The sequence below is a fragment of the Danio rerio genome, chromosome 5, assembly GCF_049306965.1.
Source record: "Danio rerio strain Tuebingen ecotype United States chromosome 5, GRCz12tu, whole genome shotgun sequence".
NCBI classification, from domain to species: Eukaryota; Metazoa; Chordata; class Actinopteri; order Cypriniformes; family Danionidae; genus Danio; species Danio rerio.
Genome location: NC_133180.1, coordinates 22,810,001 through 22,832,271, shown reverse-complemented (window position 1 = coordinate 22,832,271; position 22,271 = coordinate 22,810,001). Strand labels below are relative to the sequence as shown.

The 22,271-nt window shown below is 37.4% G+C and overlaps 1 protein-coding gene and 1 long non-coding RNA gene across 6 annotated transcripts in view; one reads left to right on the top strand and one right to left on the bottom strand.

Annotated features, from left to right (window-relative positions):
* Positions 1–3,905: 3,905 nt before the first annotated feature.
* zc3h12b (zinc finger CCCH-type containing 12B) overlaps positions 3,906–22,271 on the bottom strand; it is a 26,023-nt gene continuing 7,657 nt past the window's right edge. The window contains exons 1-6 of one of the 4 annotated variants that reach the window (XM_021476441.3): positions 17,159–17,441; positions 15,509–16,404; positions 13,276–13,415; positions 9,949–10,183; positions 9,238–9,359; positions 3,906–8,761 (exon numbers count right to left, since the gene is read on the bottom strand). In XM_021476441.3, the coding sequence (XP_021332116.2) occupies positions 7,293–8,761; positions 9,238–9,359; positions 9,949–10,183; positions 13,276–13,415; positions 15,509–16,221 (2,679 nt within the window). In that variant the 5' untranslated portion in view covers positions 16,222–16,404; positions 17,159–17,441 and the 3' untranslated portion in view covers positions 3,906–7,292. Of the gene's footprint in view, positions 8,762–9,237; positions 9,360–9,948; positions 10,184–13,275; positions 13,416–15,508; positions 16,405–17,158; positions 17,442–22,271 lie in introns of those variants that run through there. The other 3 variants (XM_068221429.2, XM_021476439.3, XM_021476440.3) reach the window with 3 other exon arrangements.
* LOC141385801 (uncharacterized) overlaps positions 17,571–22,271 on the top strand; it is an 11,320-nt gene continuing 6,619 nt past the window's right edge. For both annotated transcript variants that reach the window (XR_012406821.1, XR_012406822.1), the window contains exon 1: positions 17,571–17,863. This is a non-coding gene — a long non-coding RNA (uncharacterized lncRNA). The remainder of the gene's footprint in view (positions 17,864–22,271) is intronic.

The following is a 22,271-nucleotide window of genomic DNA, read 5'->3' as shown; positions in this document are numbered from 1 at the left end:
GTGCTGCACACTTATTACAAACCACAGGGCAAATTCTTCAGCAGGAAAGCGCTCCGTCTCTACTTCAGCCTCCACATCAAAGTTCCTGAAAGCAAAGAAGGCCATAATGCTCCAGGATTGGCCAGCCCAGGCACCAGATGCGAACATAATTGAGCACATCTGGGATAAGATTTGAAGATGGCATTGAAGATTAATCCAAAGGATCTTAATGAAACCTGGGAGTCCTGCAAGAACACTTTCTTTGCCATTCCAGATGACGTTATTAATAAGTGATTTGAGTCATTGCAGAGATGTATGGATGCAGTCCTCCAAGCTCATGGAAGTCATACACAACATTTATTCTTTTTCCACTGCACCATGACTTTATATTCTATACTGTACATTATTTCTGTTAAGCAACAAGACATTTGACTAAGCACAATTTATATAAGCCACGTCTGATACAAAATGATCAACTAGAAGTCAATTTATTATTTGTTGTTCCTAAAACTTGATTAAGCGACAATACTTTTGTCAAGTAGTGTAGTTAGCTACACACAGTGGCCCCAAAATGTATTTGGACACTTAATACTGTTCAAATGTTTGGGGTCTTGTAAAAGAAAATAATTCTTTGTCAGCAAGGATGCACTGACAATTAAAAGTGATAGATGAGGCTTGATGGAGAAAATATTTCTAATTCAAATGTTCTTTTGAAATTTCTTTTCAGCAATGAAAAGAAAAACTACAATTGTTTACAGAAAAAATAATAAATACGATAAGCAATATTTACTTTTTATATAATTAGTAGGCCCACACAGAGTCTGCGCACGCAAAAGAATCAGCAGATTTCTAGGCCATCATTCAGTCTAGGTATTTACTTGTGTCAATTTATATTTATTCGGTTTTTAAATTAATTTCACTAATATTATTGTGATATTATAATATTAAAATGTTCATATGATTTGTTTATATATGTAATATGTTGTCTTTTAGTAGAGATATATAAGACTTATGTAATATGTTGTCTTTTAGTAGAGATATATAAGACTTGCTTTGTTTAACAAATAAGTGGATCAAATTGAATTTGCATTGTTAACATTAAATAAAAATTCTAAATTAATAAATATATAATTAATAATTATATATTTAAAATTTATAATTATATAATAATTAATACATATAATTTTTTTTATTTCAAATAGTTTTCAGTTGTGATACTATTAAAATCATTCCGCATAAATCCAGATTTTTCTTTACAAAATTCTCATCAGAAATAGCAAAAAAATGTCAGCAGATTCTGTCTGAGACTAATAATTAGTATAGAATTATATCGCAAACATTAAAAATACAATAATAGTAATAATAAACCAGTTTTCTCAAATAAATGTAGCCTTGGTGAGGCATCTTTTCAGAAACAGCGTCCAGAATTGTATGTTCTCAATCTCCAACATTTGAACAGTTTTTTATATTTATAATATATAAAATCTCAAAACAAGTGGCATTCATCAATGAGAAATATGGCAGAAAAAGAATACTTGATAAAAAGTAAACCATAAATAAATATAAATATATACATTTAAAGAATAAAAACCCTTAAGACAATGGTTGTGGAACAATTTTATTTTATCAAGGAATTAGGGGAAATTCATAAATACACAAACTGATCATAAATAATAAAAAAGTGGCTCAGAAAAGTTTCATTTTTTCTGTTAACAGATGCCACTTGGTTTGATATTTTCTATCTAAAGCAATGAAATACAAAAAAATACTCTTTGGGGCCTCAGTTCTAACTAAATAAACTTCAGTATTTAGCAATATTACTATCATACTTCCTCTGTATTCATTCCATTTCACTATCTACAGTTAAACAAGCAACCAATAGGAACCACAGTCATGATAACGGTAAACCAAATAGAGTCTGGCTTTATTGAGAGGAACAAACACCTTTTGTCATTGAGACTTACATTTTGTTTGAGTCCACAGACCCAAAGCGTTATAAAGTTTATCCACCTTATGTCACTTTCCTTTTGTTTTGTTTTTTTGGTTCGTGTTTTTGTCATATTGAAAACAAGTTCAAAAGCAACATGTTTCATTCAGTAGAGAGCAAAACATACTATTGTATGCAATCATCATCATCATCATCACAGCACGAGACTCAAAAGTGTCAAGACCACTCGGTCGACCTGCGAAGGCGCCAAAAACCCACAATACAAAGAGGGGGGGAGGGGGTATGTTAAATGAACGGCAAAACTCGAATTTAAGAACACGTTTTCAAGATCATCCACACTACTTCACAAATCGCCGCAATTTTATAAGAGCGAACATCGAGGATAATATCTTCCATAAAGGAGCTGAAATAATAACAAGAATACATCTGTTAGTTCCTGAGAATCAGTCTGTTGGTGAGAGTGTGTTTGTGTGAGCGAGTTATAGCTGGTGTATTCGATATCGATAAAACATACATGTACAGATTACATCAGCTCCGCAGCCAGAAGAAAACCTCTCTTCCGACAGTCTAAAATGCCCGTTTGCTAGTTATTTTCTCATCTCAATTTGTCCAGTAAGCTTTCTTGGGACACTCTAGCCAAAACGTAATCAGAAAAACGGTTCAAGCAGTTAAATAAGGTTGTCCATTCAGATGCCAATTGAGATTAAGAGCTGAAAGATCTTCTCAGTTAGAGCTTCCGCTCGGGAGAATAGAAAAGCTCAACGCTGTACAGTCAGAATGTGCTCCGCTCTCACAAACCAAAAGTCATTTCAATTATAAGGCAAGTTACGAGGTGCGCATGTGTTTGTGTGGACATCTTTCAGTACGAGACTCCGATAAAGCTCACATTTCACGCGTGTGTGTGTGTGTGACGTCAACTTTCATTGCTCAAACTCATCTATTTGCTAAAAAACAAAATCTGTGCAAATTCCATCCAATTAAAGTTTCATCTCTAATCTGGAATGGCACCTCCATGTCATGTAAAACTATGTTACAGGTGAAACGGTGGTGAATTTACCATAAATTCACACTAGTGCGAACACGACATTTTACATTAGTTATATTGGTACTAATGATAGCATGTGATCAGCTGACTGGTTGACAAGGCAACCTATGAAGTCTAATATCTGTGTGTGTGTGTGTGTGTGTGTGTGTGTGTGTGTGTGTGTGTGTGTGTGTAAGAGAGAAAAATCCAGTTCGGATAAGCTGGTAGAGAGTGTCTTTATGTACTATGTGTGTGTGTGTGTGTGTGTGTGTGTGTGTGTGAACTGCACTAATACTGTGCAAATACAAGAGTTTCGACATTAATCTTCGATATTTACAGAGGAAAAAATATATTAGGAGCACACTGATGTGTCAGAATGTGTCTCTCTTGAATCTAAACCTTTAACAGAGAGAGAAAGAGATGACAAGCCTAAAAATCTTTCAGTCAAACAGAAGTTCAGCTCCACTGAGGTAAACTAGCACTTTTCAGATCATCATCGAACCACACATTTGAGGAATGGAGAAGTGAGAGAGGAGTGAGATGATGGAGAAAGAAATGAAAGAGATAGAGAGAGATCCCTGTCTGTAGTGGTCTGCCCGGCAGGAAATAAGCCATCTCTATGGGCTACTCGAGTGACACACGGTATCACTGACATTATGGCATTATATTTCTTTATCCTTTTTTTTTTTTTTAAACAAAACTAAGCTTCTTTTAAATATATATATAGATATATATACTCATATAAGTGATACTGTACAGCTCAGAAATATATATTTTTTTACAATCAAGAAATAGATACAATTTGTATCAACAAGCAAAAGGTCGTTTCTGGACATTTGATGTGTGGTAGCTTGCTGCTCAATGGCACGGGGGTCTGAACCTCAGAGCGTAAGCAGCAGATAGCAGTCTATTCATTTACAATCTAAAAGAAGCTTCGAGACTGAAGAAGAAACATTTTTTTCTAGATTTTTCTTTACTTTTTTTTTTTGCTCCAAGGTTCAGAGGGACAAAAAAGGGCAAGACCCAATTGTAAAAATACCTAGATCAAAAAAGACATGTTTAGGCCTGAAACATAGTCATAGTGAAAAGTTCACCAAATTACAGGCATAAAAGTCTAGCGGGAAATTCATGCATCCTACTAAATATCCAAATTTCTTCCTATCAAAACTGCAGCATTTCATTTTAATTAACTTTCAAACTGATCTTAATTCTAGCTGAATTTCACCTCACAAATACACATTTATATATTAAAAGTCATCTCATAGTACATAAAGTTTTGCCAGTGCCGTATTCGTTACTGAAGTCTCTTATAGAGGTCGTTCACACAAAAACCTGCTGTCAATTTACTCATTCAGGACTTTTTTCCTTCAGATGAACATTAATGAGGATCTTTAGCTGAAACGTTGGTTATAATCCCATTGAGGAAAGAGATATATACAAAGAAAAACTAAATCAATACTGGTAGCTCTATAACAATATTATAAAGTGAAAAGGATGGTCTGTACAAGACAACAATGTTCTTTCTTACTTATAATCTACAGCATAAGTCTCAAACTTGCTTCCTGGAGAGCCGCAGTTCCAACCCTAATCAAACACAGCTGATCCAACTAATCAAGGTGTTCAAGTCTACTAGAGACTATTAAGCAGGTGTGAGTTGGAGGTAGGGATGCAAGGATTAACCAATTTAACTTTTAACCATAATTTCATTTGTCATAGTTAGTTAATTATAAAGGTTTCTCAACACTGTTTCTGCATGGAACAAAACTGCTGCAACTGAGTAAATTTATGCCAATGGTGCCCTAGTTTAAAGTTCCATGCTTGTACACCAAGGCTATTATACATACACACTGGATTAACGTTGGCTGAGGCTATTAACCAAAGCCCGTTCACATATTGTATCTTTTGCACATGCAAGTTTGTTATTTCCAAATGAGGCATGTGGCTTATATGCACATATTGGGAGCAACGTACACATGCAAACAGGGCACATGAGGGGCGCGACTCGCTGGCGCTTTCAAATTTATCCATTGTTCTGTCGTTTATTTTCAGTGTAAAATTATTGCTCGTGTTTAAATGCCGAAAACTATTTTCACTTATTTTTAGTTTTAGAGAAATGGAGTAATGTTTGTTTTGATTGTTGTTACTAAGCAGCAATAAATAACACTTTAAAATATGAAGAGTATTCATGTGATCTGTATGCATAACAATCATGATAACTGCTAAACCGTGATTATTCGTCAGACTATTATCGTACAAAAAAAGTCTATAATTGTTGCATCTCTACATGGAGGTGGTGGGAGCTAATGGTGCAGAGCTGTGGCCCTCCAGGAATTGAGTTTGAGACCATTGATCTACAGCTTTTTACTTACAGTCTTACTTTTGTTTTGCCTCTATAAGTGCAAGTAGCTCTTCACTTGCATTGTAAAAATCACCAAAGTTCAGCTAAAAATCTCTATTGTTCCACTGAAAATAATAACAACAATGTAGTTTGGTTTTTAAAAAGCAAACTCTGATGTGCACAATTACTTTAAACGTGTGAAATAGATTTTTTTTTTATTATCTTCTTCATTTGATTTCACAGCTTTAGCAATGGAGTTCCTACTTTAAAATAAAAATAAATAACACCGGAGTCTGGCATGTGCCTCAATAAATATGTTTCTGGCCTAAAACATGCTAACAAAAAATAAATATATCTAAAAATATGATTTAGAAAAACCTATCAAGGAAAAATCTTTAATAGCCTTCAGAAAAGTGAGTCTGTTTTCATTTTCGAGAGCTGGGAGGTTGGGCTTTGTGTCCAAGTTGAAGCAGAATCGGGGGCGGAAGAGAGGCAGCAAGCGAACTGTCAGCCAAATGTCAGAAACAACCCAACAACAGCCTGGTGTTCCATGTGTGTGTCGCACAGGAAAAGACAGGTAGGCAGTGTGTCACACCTTCCCACGAGCATTAACGGGGCCCCACGGGGCCACACCTGTGCTCATGAAAAAAAACGAAGGAGCAATTTAAGTCTTTTCGAAAACACCCAGAGCATCTCTGGACTGATAACATTCACACTCTCCTGAAAATATGTTCATTTACAGGGTGGAGCAGATGAAATGGGGCATTGGTCTCTCGGCATCAATCAGGAAATAGATGCTGCACAGGAGCATTTTGCCAAAGAGACACATCCACCTCCCCAGTTTGTGAATACTGGAAAAATAGTTGACTGACGAGCTGAACGCGAGTGACGCTCTCTGTCAAGCATAGTGCTAACATGCTGTCTGGGAGAGATTTACTGAAGCCCATGCTTACCAAATGCTCAAACATCTCTCTTAAAATCTACAATACAACAACGACATTTAGGAAATACATATGGATAACTTCTCCAACTAGATATACCTTGTACTTTCTGATCAGAAAAACATACACTGATTATCTTTTTGGCTCAATCTTTTAAAAATGGCTTCATAAATACACATCTGTGCACAGCCGAGACAAAAAAGACGCAGGGCAGGTTTGCAGTTTCACCCCAGTCATTTCCAAAAAATCTAAACTTCTCCATCCCAGCGCTCGCTCGTATAAAACAAATGCGACCTCCACAACTGCCGAGCGTTATTCACATTAATGTGTGATGAGGTCACTCCAGTGTAAGGCCTTAGAAGTCATGCTTTGAGGTACGCAAGCGATCGATCATTCCCGTTTCCAAAAATCACACTTCATCATCACGCACTCTGAAGAAAATAAAAAATACACCACAGCTTCACGTCGTATTTACACGCGAATGCAAGTGAATACACATATACATACACAATACTATTCATATTGTGCAGGATCATTTCTGATCGGTTTTACCAAAGAGATCTGTCACGTGACTCTTTTTCAAAGGATAAATGTTATCATTACCCACAAAATAACACATTCTGAAGATCTGCCATCGAACTGGCAGGCGAAGTTGCGCTCTCAGTGTGGACACACTTCTGAGTCGGCTATATGAACGAGAAATATTCTGGCCACCCAAGCCTCTAGAACAATATGGCCCATCTCAGGAGCTGACTAGTGGAGGAAGCAGGACTTTGGAGACTATTTGTTTTTTTAGTTTTTTTTCTTACTTTTCTATGCTAAACTTTTCAGGTACAAGATCCATGTTTCCATATGGCTTAACTGAATACTAATAACCAACGCAGCATCAATGCTATCAAGCTAGCCAACCTCCTAACCAACGCATCCAATCCAGTCATAATTACTTCTGGTGGATGATCTTTAAAGCTAGACAAAAACAGAAATGCTCCAGGCGTTCAATCTCTCATTCACTAGGATATATATATATGAATATATAACTGGTAGCAGCCTTCTGTGATGTGCTTAGTGGCAAGAGCGCAGTTCAGTGACGATGACGGCAGCCAGCTGCTGGGGATCGGTCATGTGAGGGTTCTTCTCCATGACCGAATGGACCACATATGCCGGGAAGATGTTACAGAGGTTTCGGTAGGTTTGATATTGGTGTTCTGGAATAGGGTGCCGCTCTTGGTGATCCCCTGCTGGCCCACGAGTGGCAGGGGGTGGAGGCGGCACACTATCCCACGGGGACCTCCAGATCTGCTCCATCTTCTCGGGCATGCTGCGGACCATCACCCTCTCACAGCAAGGCATGAGTGCTCCGGTTAATCCATAGCCTCCATAACTGTAGGGTTCGTTGCCACATGGCAAAGGGTCCCAGCTGGCATGCTGCTCTCGGCAAAGCGGCGGTCGGCGTTGGCGCAGAGGGTTGCTCTCGTAGAGCCGGGAATCCGAGATGCTGTCCATGCGGGTCATGCCTAAGGATCGGCCCGGCTGTGAGGGGCTGACAGAAGGCAACACGTTCTGGGGGAGAGGAGGGTAGTCTCCTGGGCAGCTGGATCGAGCACCAACAACCGCATGTTGGGTGTGAGGTGCGAGGTGGGCGGAGGTTTGCTTCCGAGGTCCCGGTTTGGGCTCATCCGTACCATAGCTCTGCACACGTGTCAAGGCCTCATGGTGGAAACCGTGAGCAAAGGCTTGAAGGCGTGTTTGTGCCGAAGGTTGCGTTGGCGCAGATTTCATGCTGTCGTCCAGACTGCCCTCCAATGAGTTGAGGTACATTTCTCCACTGTAGGACGAAAAAGAGTCAGATGAATGGCTTCGGCCGGGTTCTGGGCACATGCTGGGAGCTCTGCCAGAATATCCTCCACCCACTCCTACAGGCTCTGGCTGCTCGAGACTGCAGAAACTGTCTTGGAGGCTAATGGTGGAGAAGTCACTGAGCATGGAGTAGTAGCCATGGTCACTCACTACTGAGTCGTACTTGGGAAACGGCTCACCATATGCCACAGATGCACCCTGGCTATTGGTGACTAGGATTGGGGGATACTGGACACTGCCCGCGTGCTCCAGCGAGCTGTGGGTAAAGTGCAGAGACCCTGGAACAGGGCTGCTAGCCGATCGTGTGTTCAAAGCGCCAGCTGCATGACTCTTTGTTAGTGGCATAGTGGGGACGCTAAGAGCGGACACTAAAGACGGTACAGAACTGGCCTCTGCCTTCCGCATTGGACAGAGTCTCTCTTCCTGCTCACATGCAACCGACCGGATACTGGGGTCAGACTGGCGCTTGGGTGCCACTCGCTTTGCCTCTGAGCCACTTTCTCCCTTGTTAGCAGCCCCAGAGGTTCCACATTTTGCAAGTGCCCCCTCACTCATGGTTTTTACAGCAGAGAGTTTAGCAAAAGCTCTAAGCTCATCTGCAACAGCCCGTTGTGGTTGGTTGGCTCTTTCTGGGTGGTAGTACTTGCACTTATGGCCATACGTGCACTTCTTACCTGTGATAAAATCAATATTGGTAGTTGAGAAAATGTTACTTCTTTTTTTTTTTTTTTTAAGGCAGTAGATATAATTCTTTAAATATTATAATATACATAAAAAACACATAGCTTAACAGTGCATGAAAAATTTATGGTACGATTTTATATTTGATATATGAAGAGTTCAGATGAAAAACCTCTGCATGCCATCTGAAATTGTCTCCTAAAATTAGTTTTTTTCCTCAGGCTCCTATGTTTATTCTTAGTTGTTTCATTTTAAAGGCAATGAAAACAACTTATTAGTCACTTTAAACGTAAAATTATTGAGCCTACACACAGAAAAAATCTTAATTAAAAAAAAATTAAACAGTATTCACAGGTTTTTGCATCTCTTCATATATCCACAATTTGATATTGCATTGTTAATACAGCATATATAAATATTTGTAATATTCTGTGATGTTCTGAAATAAAGACATAAAATAATTCCCTACTTTTGCTGTACTGACCATAAGGACACGGCTGCTTCTTGTGTTCTGGAACCACTGGACGTTTGCGAAGAAAGTTTTCCAGACTGGGTCCATGTCTGCCCAAAGGATCGTCAGGAGGCATAAACCTACAAAACAACCCAACAGATAAAAATGAGAACAACTGTTTGTTATGAATAACTATTTAAATATAAAAACTGTTAAATGGATCAATACTGTATTTTTTTTAAATATGAGATCTTATAAATATTCTTTTTGAATAGCATTATCAGCGACCATGTTAAAAAAGTGAAAATGTAACGCTCTCTATTCACAATTTACGTTAAAGCATTAATAGTTTTGCATGTGTATGGTCTGAACCTCCATAGTTAGTGCATGTGCACAACAAATAGCATTGTACTGCACTAATGTATCAGAAAGAGTGACAAAAGGGCATTTCTATACTGAAATGACTTAAATTGAGTAGTAATGTGTGGGTTAAATATGTAATTGCAACTGGTCTAATCCACAACACTGAAATGAAACTTAAATAAGTCACAAAACAACACAAGAGAGACTTTTGAGCTGAAACAAGAGACAGTCCAATAAAAAGTGCAAGAAAAACAGAGAGCCAGAGAGATAGAGGAACGCCATAAGGGTGCGAGGGTGGAAAGCAGAAGACACAAATGAGCGAGCGAGAGAAAACCCTGTCACCACGGTAACTGTGTGCGAACATACTTGTCGTTGACGAAGCTGTACATGAGGAGTCGCTCCTCAATAAACTTCTTCCACTCCGGTTTCTCGTTCTGCAGGTCTCTGTAGTTGTCATTAGACACAATGATCCCGTCCGAGTCACAGGCTAGCTTGACGATAAAACGGTCATCATAGCAAACCACTCGCCGGCCTTGAACTCTGCGGGACGGTGTGAAGACGAGGATCTTTTCCTTCTCTAATTTTCGGAGGATCTCTTGATCTGAGGATGAAGGTGACATCACACATCATCACTTCCTGTGACCTCATGCACAGACATACGCAAACTTGTGTAAACATCACAGCACAGATGGACGAGCTCACTGCACACATGGCAGCTCTCGAAGACACTCATTCAGGCAAAAAAAGGGTTTATACTGAAAAGGATCACTTCATCTGACAACACTCGAAAAAGTGTCAGAATCAGCGGGGGGGTTTGGGCAATCGAACTTGGGTACGGTACAGGCAAATGAACCAAGTGTGAAAGCACCCTGAGTGTAACCACCAATACCGGGACAATGGAGAATTTTAAAGCAATGATTTATCAGCGGATCGATCATATGTCAACTTAGAAACAAACAAGCTGATCAACATGACTTTGAAATGCTTCATTGTCCCTGTATCTGTGATTAAACTCATTAAACAGCAATGACTTCGGTGAACTGATGACCTTCACGACCAATCACAGTCCAGGGCTAAAAATTGTGACTGGTTTGGTCGCATATGCGCTCGAAATTTAATCTATGCGACCTCATAGTATATTTGGGAGCATTTGTGCGACTGCATATAATGGTTGTAGTGCGACCGGTTTAGATTTTTTCTAATGTGCTGAATCGCTCTTCCCTGCCGCTATATTGGTTCATACTAGCTGTTAATCACTTAAGGCTTTACGCTGTCAGATGACAGGGAGCTTTGATGACCGCTGGAAATGCAAACGGCTGAAGGTGCCTGAATCTCGATGCGTTGCATTCACTGCGTGTTCAGCGCAAATGTCCGCTAAATGTAAAATCTAACACTGTACACATCATCGACAAAGAAGTTTGCCTTTACAGAGTTTAAACTGAATCTCCGGCTCATAAGAAAGAATGGAATTCCGCCGATAGTCATTGCAAGAATCCTGCTCTGCACCCCTCATATATTGGGCCGGCTGACTCGCCTGCTTTTTTCCACAAACACAGAAAAATTTAAATCAGCTCATAAGGAGACTGAGCATTTAAAATGACACAAACCGAAACCAAAACCTTCAAAGAGTGGTAGAAGTGAGACACTTCTTCCTTTCTCTTGTCCATTCTTTCTTGATTTATATTATTTTTCTATTTAATTACTGATGATGACGGCTTTGCAGCTTTTAACATTGAATAAAATTATTTATTATAACCTTTCATTTATTTTGTAGCATAAATTTTATTTATTAAATTGACATGCCTATAAAAACAATAGTGCAAAATTAATATTCCTTACTGCAATGCTTCATTTTTGTTTCATGCAAACCATAAATTCATTTTTCATAAAGTAACAGTAGGACTGTTTATAGCTCACAACTCATATTTAAGCACATTCAAAGCAGCATGATCATAAGAAATGTTATTCATTGTTAGTATTACTGTCATCATCGTCATCATTAATAATTTATAATTATTAGACATTCATTTAGGAATAATCGGACAAATATTAATTTCTACAATTTGCAGCGGTGCTTATTCATTTATGGTGGGTACTCCTAGTTTTTTTCTGGTGCTTCTAAATATTTGAAGTTGGGAGCACCGGTGCTACCAAATAAAAAAAGTTAATTTCGAGCCCTGCAGTTGTTTCTGTTGAGCACATGAATACAATAGCAAATCAGTGATGTTTAAGAACGCACTCAAAAGCGCTCAAATGTTTGCGTTTTTAAAATTTCAGTACCAATTAGTATTGAATTCCAGTATTGTGACAACCCTACTTTAAATAAAGTCATGAAATTATTGATAAAGGCACAGTTCACCCAAAAATTTATATTTACTATTCACTAATTTACTCACCCTTGTGTGCTTTCACACATTTAGGATTTTCATTAATGCGTTGAACACAGAGAAAGACATTTTGAAGAAAGTTGAAAACCTGTACTCGCCAACATCCACAGTAGAAAAACATATTATAGAAGTCAATGGTCTTCAGCTTGCTTTAAAATATCTTCCTTTGTGTTCAACAGAAGAAAGAAATTCAGATTTGGAACAAGTGAATGGTGAGAGTAAATGATGACACAATTTCATATTTGGGTGAAGTATCCCTTAAGAATATTTCTAGGTCACTATCTTTCGTATCTTTTACTTAGTGCACATGTGTCAAATCCAGTTCCTGAAGGGCCGCAGTTCTGCACAGTTTAGTTCCAACCCTGCTTCAACACACTGAACTGTAGGTTTCAAACAAGCCTAAAGGCCTTAATTAGTTTGATATTGTGTGTTTAATTCAATAGTATCTGGATGCAGCCTTTATGATGCAAGCAGCGATGTCAGACACAATGCACTTAATGGAGCTAGTGACGTCGCTGTGAGGTGTAGTTGTGGGGGTTAGGTTAGGTGAGCACATTAAAAGCACTGGATGCAGCTCAGATTGCATCTGCACCAAGTCTGCAGCCAGACCCCGCTCATTTAATTAGGGTTAAAGCTAAACTGTGCAGAGCTGCAGCCCTCCAGGAGTGCCATGTCAGATTTCTGTTAGTTTTCACAACAAAAAAACGAATATATAAACAATAAATAAAAAATAATAATACAATTCAAACAGACAAACAAACACAAGTTGTATTAAATTAGACATTTTACATTAATATAAGATAAATTCAGGGATAAATTTGACTATGCAATTCTTTAATTGAGCTCATGTTGTAAAAAAGCCTTCTACAAACATTAAAGCAAGACAAATCAATAAAATATGTTTAACCAAAAGAGAAATCATGTAACAAAACATGCACCGAGTTTTATCATTTAACAAATACTTAAATCTGTGGGACTGTTCGTGAAACTGCGAAATGGCTCAGTTTTGTCTGTTTTAATGTTCAAAATGTTCTGTAGATACTTCTCAAATCAAGCCTGAGAACATGTTCATCAGGCTTGCTTTATATCAAACCCGTGAATCTCATTTATTTACATTTTTTATTCAAACAGTTGGAAGAAAATGAAGCAGAGGCATTTAAATTGGTTCTGGCAGTCTCTGGCTTTTGGTATTTTGCAAACCCACAGTTGTACATTTTCACATACAGGAAGCTTTACCTCATGCATCACCCTCATTTTCTGCAAGTACTTATATTATTTTGTATATTAATATCCACTTTTGTGGTACCTTTGATTGGTGCATCAGGTCTTGACTGTTCTTTCCTCCATGCTGGGACGAAAACTGTGATGTCTTTGTGGCCCTTCTCCAGAAACCAATCAACAGCCAGCTGAATGCCCAGGCATGAGAACACCTCTTTGTTTCCATGGCTACAAAATAATATTACCAACATCAAATTACACACACACACTGACAAACTCTCAAATCTCTTACTGATTGGACATTTCTCAATACTGAGAGCATTTCAAAACAGGAACATCACGTTTATTCCACTAAATGACTTCCTGTAACAGCATAAATTTCAGAAGTAAACAACAATAGTGAGAATTTAATGACTCTCTAGTTCACAGTTCCCCAGGTTGTGACCAATTCTCTCATCCACATGTTATCCGAGCCTTAAAGGGATAGTCTAGGCAATAATTCTGCCATTTACTAACTCTCGTTCCAAACCTTTACATACCACACACACATATTAGAACTCGTACAGCCTCCTCAAACTTCTGTATTACTCCACCCACATAGAGTGACAGCAGATCAATAAACTCACTAAAGTATGGAAATATTGCAACTGTTGGACAACATAATGTACTCTTGAGGCTTTTTTTTAGGTGAGAATGAAGTTGTTTAGATCGTAACTGTGCAGTTTATTTATTAGGATAGTGCCTATTTTAAATCTTTATCAATTAAAAGCGGAGCAGAGCAAAGATGGTTGATGTTGTCCATCCACAAAATGGTAACAGAGAACGCATTATAAGCTCTTAAAGGAGAAAAACTGTGTAAATTCTAACAACAGCTGATCAAATCATTATTAAACAAGTCAATCTCTCACTTTTTGTATGTTGTAGTGCTGTATTTATACCATAGTAATTGTACTGTATCGAGTGTGAGATGGGACTCACATATAAGAAATTTATGTACTTTGTGTTGGCCACTCTTTGTACAACCGAGTTACGTTTTAGTTGGCCATCTGGTTGTTTCTAATGTTGTTTTTGTTACTGCAGACTAGTTCAGTAAAAAGAAAGAAGAAATGCCCGCATGTGTTCAGCGGTTTTCCTTATCGCAAACACAACAATAATCTGGTAGTGATTGCACTGCTTTGGCTTTTTCAGGTCGAGGAATGTCTCTAGACTGATGGCATTTTATGCCGTTCAGCCTTATAATCTTAAAATGTGAGCAAAATCACCTGTTTTGTCTTCACTTTATACATAACGCTAAAGAATCTTTCAAATACTAGCTCTAAGGGGATGTTGATGAAGTAGCAACGGTTGATATGCAAAAAAAAATAGTTCCCTATACAAAAGGATTTTGTGACTCTCCCTGTTTGATTTTCTATTTTATATACGATATTGTGAAGCCAAACTGTTGTATAAACGCAATATCACACTCATAGCAGTGCGATATGGCTGTATATCATCACTGATGGGACACTAGGACACAACGCACACCTCCCACCAGTGCAGATATACAGCCATATCGCACTGTTACTCGTGTATGTATGTATATATATATATATATATATATATATATATATATATATATATATATATATATATATATATATATTCTGATGAAATGGAATTTAGTTCAATGGCTACAAACATTCATCAAAATATATTTTGTATATAAACAAATTTATGTTTTCTTTAACACCATGAGAGCGAATTCATTTTTGAGTAGACAAAGTAAACATGAAATTAGGACCAGGAGTGCACAATATGTTTGGTACTTACCAATATACTATTTTTAGTGACTTAGTATTAGATTAGTATCTGTTAGACCATTAATTGTATATGTCATTTAAATGTGTGCTTAAGCAAACTTTTATTTATTTGTCATTCAAGTTAATATAATACCTAAAAAAATAATCCATTTATTTTCAAGAAGAGCATTCTTGGTCCTTGTGTGCGCTTTTTAAACAGAACAGGTTTTAAATGTCTTGATAATGATTTACATTTACATACTACATAATAAATGCATTTCATTATAGCTTGTTCTGCTTTTCAAAAAAAGACTTTTTGACTTTTTCTGACACAATTACTTTTATCAAACATTTTATCTGTAAATATGCCATATTAAGGAGTGAAATGGTTTGCCAGCAGTTCATGAAGTTAAACTGGATTATTGGGCTAAACACAGAGCAGAGGATTTGAGCATGCATGTGTAGGCCTTGTCGGCAATCACAGAAAGTGTATGTTTTTTTAATAATATATGAGGAAAGTGTGTGATTCTTATAGGCATTTACCTCATGGCAACATTGGATCCGTCAATCACGATTGGTCGGAGGTTGTCATACGTGTCTGATGAGTCTTCCTCCAGCGATGCCTCTGGGCTTACGGCTTCTTTGGCTCCCACTGTCCGTGGTGCAAAACTGGCACTACCCGCTGCTGTCTGACTCTCTGGATCTCCTTTATTTCCTAACCGCACCAGCTCAGCCAATACATCATTGATTAGCGCATTGGCCCCCAGTTTACTCAGCACAGACTCCACCTGTTCTCCAGAGTAGCCCAGCTTCAAAGCAAAGTCCATTTTGGTTTGATAATCTCGATCGCTGGTTTGACGTAAGGACATTGGGGATGCGGAGGAGGGAGGAGCAAGGGCTTTCTGGGACGGGTCGGTGCAGGTGTCATCTGCTCGTAACTCTTGTAAGGTGCTGCTCTGGCTGAAGCTGGGACGGTCCAAACAGGACGAGCGGCACAGCTGCCGGTGAGGTTTGGCTGCTATGAGCAGGTCCCGTCTCCTTCCTACTGGACAGTCTCCTGACCCCGCTGAACTGACACCTCCAGAACTTCCACTGCGCGGCCGCACCTCTCCTTCGCTCTCTGAACTACTTCCTTCTTCGCCAGCTTCTTCATCCTCTTCCTCCTCCTCTTCTTCTGGAGACTCGTGACCGGCGGCTGCGGGTGAGGGCTGGGGGTCGCGGCAGCCGCGGTGCTCCATCTTCAGGCGCTGCAGCATAGCGCATGCAGCTGTTACCTGTGCATGACCTCCCTGAAGCTCCAGTGCATGGTCCCTCACCTGCACCACGGCGCAGCTTTCGTACTCAATTGCTGCACGTAGGGCATGCAGTCGCCGCTGCAGCCACAGAGTCAACCGCTCACGGTGCTTATGCACAGGACTAATTAGCGACACAATGTACTCCTGAATGAAAGAGAAAGAGAGAGATAACAGACAATGAACAGCTGGACAAATAATTGTTTTGTATTTTTATTTAACAACATATACTTTTTTTTAAAGGAAAACATTATGCCACTATTTTATACAGCTACAAATGTAGCAACCCTTTTTATACACCAATATATTCATTACACCAATAACACAATTTTCAACAATATGGTCTGTAGGCTGTTTCGCCATTACATTCAATCAGATTATGGGCTTACCAGTAACTGGCTACAATACAATAACAAAAACTTGTTGCAAATACACAATTTTGAAACTAACTGTTGAATGATCAACACTATGAATATTACTTAAATTAGCTATTGTATTGTGTTTTACTTTTTAATTTCTTTCATTGTCAGAGAAGAATCAACGGTTCAAACACTGCTCATACACTGTGACAAAGGATGCTGGGGCACCTTGCACGCTCACAATACAATGGCCTGAACAGGACAGTCTGGACCGTTAATTTATTATCTGAATAGTAGCGACAAAGAGAGCAAAACTACACTAAAACAACCAGAATTACACAAAAGTTCCAACCAAATTACGATACAACAATCGACATCCTCCTGCAAATATTTAAGGGTTTAAACTGAACTGAAATAATAATGTTATAAAAGATTCACATCACCAAAAACTGTTCTTCAAAGATTGTTGATCAAAAACATATTCTAAGGACAAATCTAGCCTTTTAAAAAGATTTCTTAAGGATAATGAGGTGAAATCTTACTTGGGGTTTTACCGTCGAACGCACATCCTTTCAAAGTCCAGTAGTCAATTTCAGCGTACGAGACCACTTTCGCTCAACACATGCGCACAAGTAAGAGTTATCCTTGATCACTGTCTGCAATATTTGTCTTCAAAAGTTATGTATGGCAAAGATGTCTTTGTTCTCGTTTAACCTAGAATATCGTGAATCTGCTACAAAAGCTCTCCTCAACGCGGGCGTCTATTGTTGCTGAAGTCTCTGGCGCTTTTGTTGTTCTTGTTCTGTCTCCGTTTCTCTGCCATCTGTGAAGTAACGGCCGGGAGTCAGGGACCAGTGTTGCCACCTCGTGGACTAACTCACTGTTGTAAAAAAAAAAGATTCAAAGCGCATGCGCGAACGGCGCATCTTTTGTAGATTGTGCGATAAACACAATAGAAGAAATACCGGGCTGCGCGCGCACTAATGGCGATGACGACATTCGCTGAAAATTCAGCTTTGTCATTCAAAGAAAACTGTATTCACACATTTAATCCCATTGTCACAAAAGTGTCGGTAAAGGGTTAATCATAATGCTCTAAAAAGGCAACTAACGTTAACAAGCGGTTTGTGCAATTCTGAAATAAATAAGTGCAGTAAGGTTATCACATGCCTAACGCAACCTGACACATGGCCAGACCCGTTTACTGGGTGTTTGCACCTAGAGAAGATGGTAGCAGCATCAAAAAGGTTAGTAAATAATCATTTAGTTGTCTGTTTTTATATTTTGGGACTTCACAATCATTTATTGTGATCGTGGGTCATGGAATTAGCATGTAGGTGGCAACAACAGTGACTGGTAGGGTATAATGACCTGCATTTTACTATACATATACTTACACAGAGAGGTCACAGCACAGCGTCAGAATGACTGTAAAATTGCACTCTGAAAAAGAATTCAGATGTTACAATACTGATTTTGAAGGCTAAAAAAACCTAAATGCCACTAAACTGAATGAAACAATCATGCTTTGCTGATCATTGGTGTTAAAGTGATCAATATTGTCATGTTTTGAAATGTACTAATTGCTCAGACCAGGATTTTTAGAGTACAAAAGATGGCCAAAACATATATCAATTTTCTATTAATTTCATTTTGTCAAAATATTACACTGTTTGCTGCTTACTAAATACTTCTCAGTATGATCAGCAGCACACACATTAATTCAATTGAACTAATTAATTGTTGTTTTTCTTTGAATATTTCCATCTCTGGGTGAGGATACAGTTGAAGTCAGAATTATTAACCCCCCTGATTTGTTTTATTTTGGCTAGAATAAAAGCAACTTTTAATTTTTTTCAAATCCATTTTAAGGTCAAAATTATTAGCCCCTTTAAGCTGTTTTTTTCCGATAGTCTACAGAACAAACCATCATTATACAATAACTTGCCTAATTACACTAACCTGCCTAGTTAAGCCTTTAAATGTCACTTTAAGCTGTAATGAAGTGTCTTGAAAAATATCTAGTCGAAAATTATTTACTGTCATCATGACAATGAGTTATTAAAACTATTATGTTTAGAAATATGTTGAAAAAATCTCTCCATTAAATGCAAATTGGGTAAAAAAAAAAAAATAAACAGGGAGGGCTAATAATTCTGACTTTATGATTCTCAACTGTATGATTACATGGATTAATTTAAATAAAATGTTATAATATTATAAACACCTTTGTGTATATCTTTGTTTACAAAAATATTTTTGATAAAATATTATTAGATATACTATTATACAACTACTAATAATATATATATATATATATATATATATATATATATATATATATATATATATATATATATATATATATATATATATATAATTATTTTATTTATTTATTTTATTTTTTTTAAATGTACAACCGCTCTTACTTTTTCTGCTCCTCTTCTATATAGCTAACTCATTACTTGATGTACATTGAAGCCTGCTGGCTAATAGAGTTGTGGATATTCTTAGAAGACAATGGCATGACGCACATGTACTCATGTCCCAAACTGTGAGTCATGGCAAACATCTTTACAAAAAAAGTATACATATTTTAATATTGTGACATTTTATGTAAAGTTAAAAATAATGAATTAGTAAAATTGTTAATTGTTTTGTATGTTAATCTTTTAATGTAATGTATGGTAATGCTTATTTAGAAATATTCTAAAATTATGATTTGTTGCTTTACTGTGATCAGATTTTTTTTTTTAAAAAGCTATATTTAGTTTTCCCTTAATAATAAAAAACCCACATACATTCATTCATTAATTTTTCTTCGGCTTAGTCTCTATTTCTGAGCCGCCACAGTGGAATGAACCACCAACTATTCCGGCATATGTTTTACACAGCAAATCACCTTCCAGCTGCAACCCAGTACTGGGAAACATACATACATACTCGTTTACACACACACTCATACACCTCAGCCAATTTAGTTTATTCAATTCACCTGTACCGCATGTCTTTGGACTGTGGGGGAAACTGGAGCACCCTGGAGGAAACCCACGCCAACACTGGGAGAACATGCAAACTCCGCACAGAAATGCCAACTGAACCAGGCGGTACTCAAACCAGCAACCTTCTTCCTGTGAGGCGACTGAGCCATCGTGTCCATAAAGTTGAAGATAAAATTAATATATTAAAATATTTCACAATTTATGTTTGACAGACCAAAGTCAATTTCACAGTATTTCATAAAATATTTTTTTTTTTTTGGGGGGAAGGTTTTATTTAATGTATTTATTTGTAAAAAACTATTTTATAATTATTTAACAGCTTGCCTAATTATCCCAACTTGCCAAGTTAACAAAATAACATAGTTACCCAAATACTAGTAACTTTTAATAAGGAAGGAAAAACCATCATGTACTCTCATTATGGCAAAGACTAAATAAATTAGTCATATATTTAAAAATATTTAAGGAATAATAAAAGAATAAAGATTTCACTGCTGAAGGGCTAATAATTTATCTCTATGTATGCATATAAAACACCATATTATGGTGTCCACAAAAATATGGAGCAGCACAACTGTTTTCAACAAATATGATAATAAGAAATATTTCTTTAGCAGCAAATTATATCATTATAATAGAAAGATTTCTGAAAGATTGTGACTATCTTGAGTAATGACAATCACATACAGTTGAAGTTGAATAATTATTAGCCCTCCTAAATTATTCGCCCCCTATAATTTTTTTCTCTAATTTCTGTGTAATGGAAAGAATATTTTTTCAACACATTTCTTAACATAATACTTTTAATAACCAATTTCTAATAACTGATTTTTTTTGCCATAATGACAGTACATAATATTTTACTAGATATTTTTCAAGATACTATACAGATTAATATTAGATTTATTAGGTAGGTTAGGGTAACTAGACAAGTTATTGTATAACGATGGTTTGTTCTGTAGAATATCGAAAAAAATATATTGTTTTAGGGGGCTAATAATACCGACCTTAAAATAGTTTTTAAAAAAATAAAAAATGATTTTATTCTATTCATTCATTCATTTTCCTTCGGCTTAGTCCATTTTTTCAATCATGGGTCGCCACAGCGGAATGAACCGCCGACTTATCCAACATATGTTTTTACCCAGCGGATGCTCTTCCAGCTGCAACCCATCACTGGAAAACCTGGTTAATTTTTTTCAATTAAATTTACTATACAGTTTTTATCCCATGGTTGGATTTGTCTATATTTGACCCAGCATTGGATTAAAACAACCCAAAATTTTATTAGCGAACATTTAAATGCCATCTGTTTCTGTAAAAAAAAAAAAAAAAAAAAACTTATTCAAAGGTCCCCACTTCCTCTAATATAAAACATTGAAACTTTTCCTCCTCTGCAAGTTATGGTCTGTTGCTTCTAGTTAAGGCTGAGTTACAAAAAGCTGAAATAAAAAACTATTATAGGAATTACTGTGAAAAACCTGTTCTGTTAAACATAATTTGGAAAGTATTTAAAAAAGTAAAAAAATATTCATTCATTTTCTTTTTGACTTAGTCCCTTTATTAATCTAGGGTCGCCACAGCCGAATGAACCGCTAACTTATCATATGTTTTAAGCGTCGGATACCCTTCAAGCTGCAACCCATCACTGGGAAACATCCATACACACTCATTCACACACATACACTAAGGACAATTTGGCTTACCCAATTCACTTATACCACATGTCTTTGGACTTGTTGGGGGAAACCGAAGCACCCGGAGGAAATCTACGCCAACACAGGGAGAACATGCAAATTCCACATAGAAATCCGTTCCGACTTGGCCGAGGCTCGAAGCAGCGATCTTCTTGCTGTGAGGGGACAGTGCTACCCACTAAGCCACCGTGTCACCCAAGAAAAAATATAATAAATATTAATTATCTCATTTTAACTTCAATTATATATTTAAATTAATTTTATTTAATTTTCCTTCAGCTTACTCCCTTGTTCATCAGGGGTCACCACAGCGGTATGAACCACCAACTATTCCACCATATGTTTTATACAGCGGATGCCCTTCCAGCTCCAATCCACTTTTGGGAAACACCCATACACACTCTCGCATTCCCACACACTCATACAGTGCGGCCAATTTAGTTTATTCAATTCACCTATAGGCTATAGCACGTCTTTGGAATTGTGGGGAAAACCGGAGCACCCAGAGGCGGAAAACCCACGTGAACACAGAGAGAACATGCAAACTTCAAACGGACATGCCAACTGGTCCAGCTGGGACTCAAACCAGCGTCCTTCTTGCTATAAGGTGACAGTGCTACCGTCTGATACATTGTATATTCACAAAGAAAATGATTATTCTAAATATAAACACAATTAAGAACAATCACAATAATAGTTTTATTGCATATCAACAATATATGCAGCCTTGGAGAGCAAAACATTCAAAGTATTTTACTTTTGAATAGTTGTGTATACTATCGATTTTACATACAAACACGCATAACTAATTAATGTAGACATGACTCCACCAAAGTGTAAGTGGGAATAGTCACCGTCACATTCTTCGACTCTCATGTCTGAATGTTGTTTCGGTTTTGTAAACCATTTCAAAATGACCAAATAGAGAAGCTGCTCTGGGTGGGGCTTCAGCTGAA